The sequence below is a fragment of the Dipodomys ordii genome, unplaced genomic scaffold, assembly GCF_000151885.1.
Source record: "Dipodomys ordii isolate 6190 unplaced genomic scaffold, Dord_2.0 Scaffold7, whole genome shotgun sequence".
Taxonomy (NCBI): Eukaryota; Metazoa; Chordata; class Mammalia; order Rodentia; family Heteromyidae; genus Dipodomys; species Dipodomys ordii.
Genome location: NW_012267223.1, coordinates 16,967,822 through 16,968,148, shown reverse-complemented (window position 1 = coordinate 16,968,148; position 327 = coordinate 16,967,822). Strand labels below are relative to the sequence as shown.

The 327-nt window shown below is 68.5% G+C and overlaps 1 protein-coding gene across 1 annotated transcript in view; it reads left to right on the top strand.

The window, feature by feature from the left end:
• Window positions 1–38: 38 nt before the first annotated feature.
• Window positions 39–327, top strand: part of Luc7l3 (LUC7-like 3 pre-mRNA splicing factor) — a 30,363-nt gene continuing 30,074 nt past the window's right edge. The window contains exon 1 of the mRNA XM_013036730.1: window positions 39–298. Coding sequence (XP_012892184.1) covers window positions 200–298 — 99 coding nt within the window. The 5' untranslated portion in view covers window positions 39–199. The remainder of the gene's footprint in view (window positions 299–327) is intronic.

Genomic DNA, 327 nt, shown 5'->3' with positions numbered 1-327 from the left:
CACCCGGGCCTGGGCGTGTCCCCGCGGGCGCACGGCACGCTGGGAAGGCGCTCGCGCGGCGGCCATTTTGTCTTCTCGGCTCCTCAGCGGAGGAGGTGTTTCGGCCTGAGAGTGAGGCGAGGAGGTTGGCGACCGTGTCGCCAGCGTTTACTGGACGGGGTGCTAGGGCTGGTGGGGACAGCCGCCCGAGAGCAGCACCATGATTTCGGCCGCGCAGTTGTTGGATGAGTTAATGGGCCGGGACCGAAACCTTGCCCCGGACGAGAAGCGCAGCAACGTGCGGTGGGACCACGAGAGCGTAAGTCCCGCGGTCCTGGGGCCTGCGCC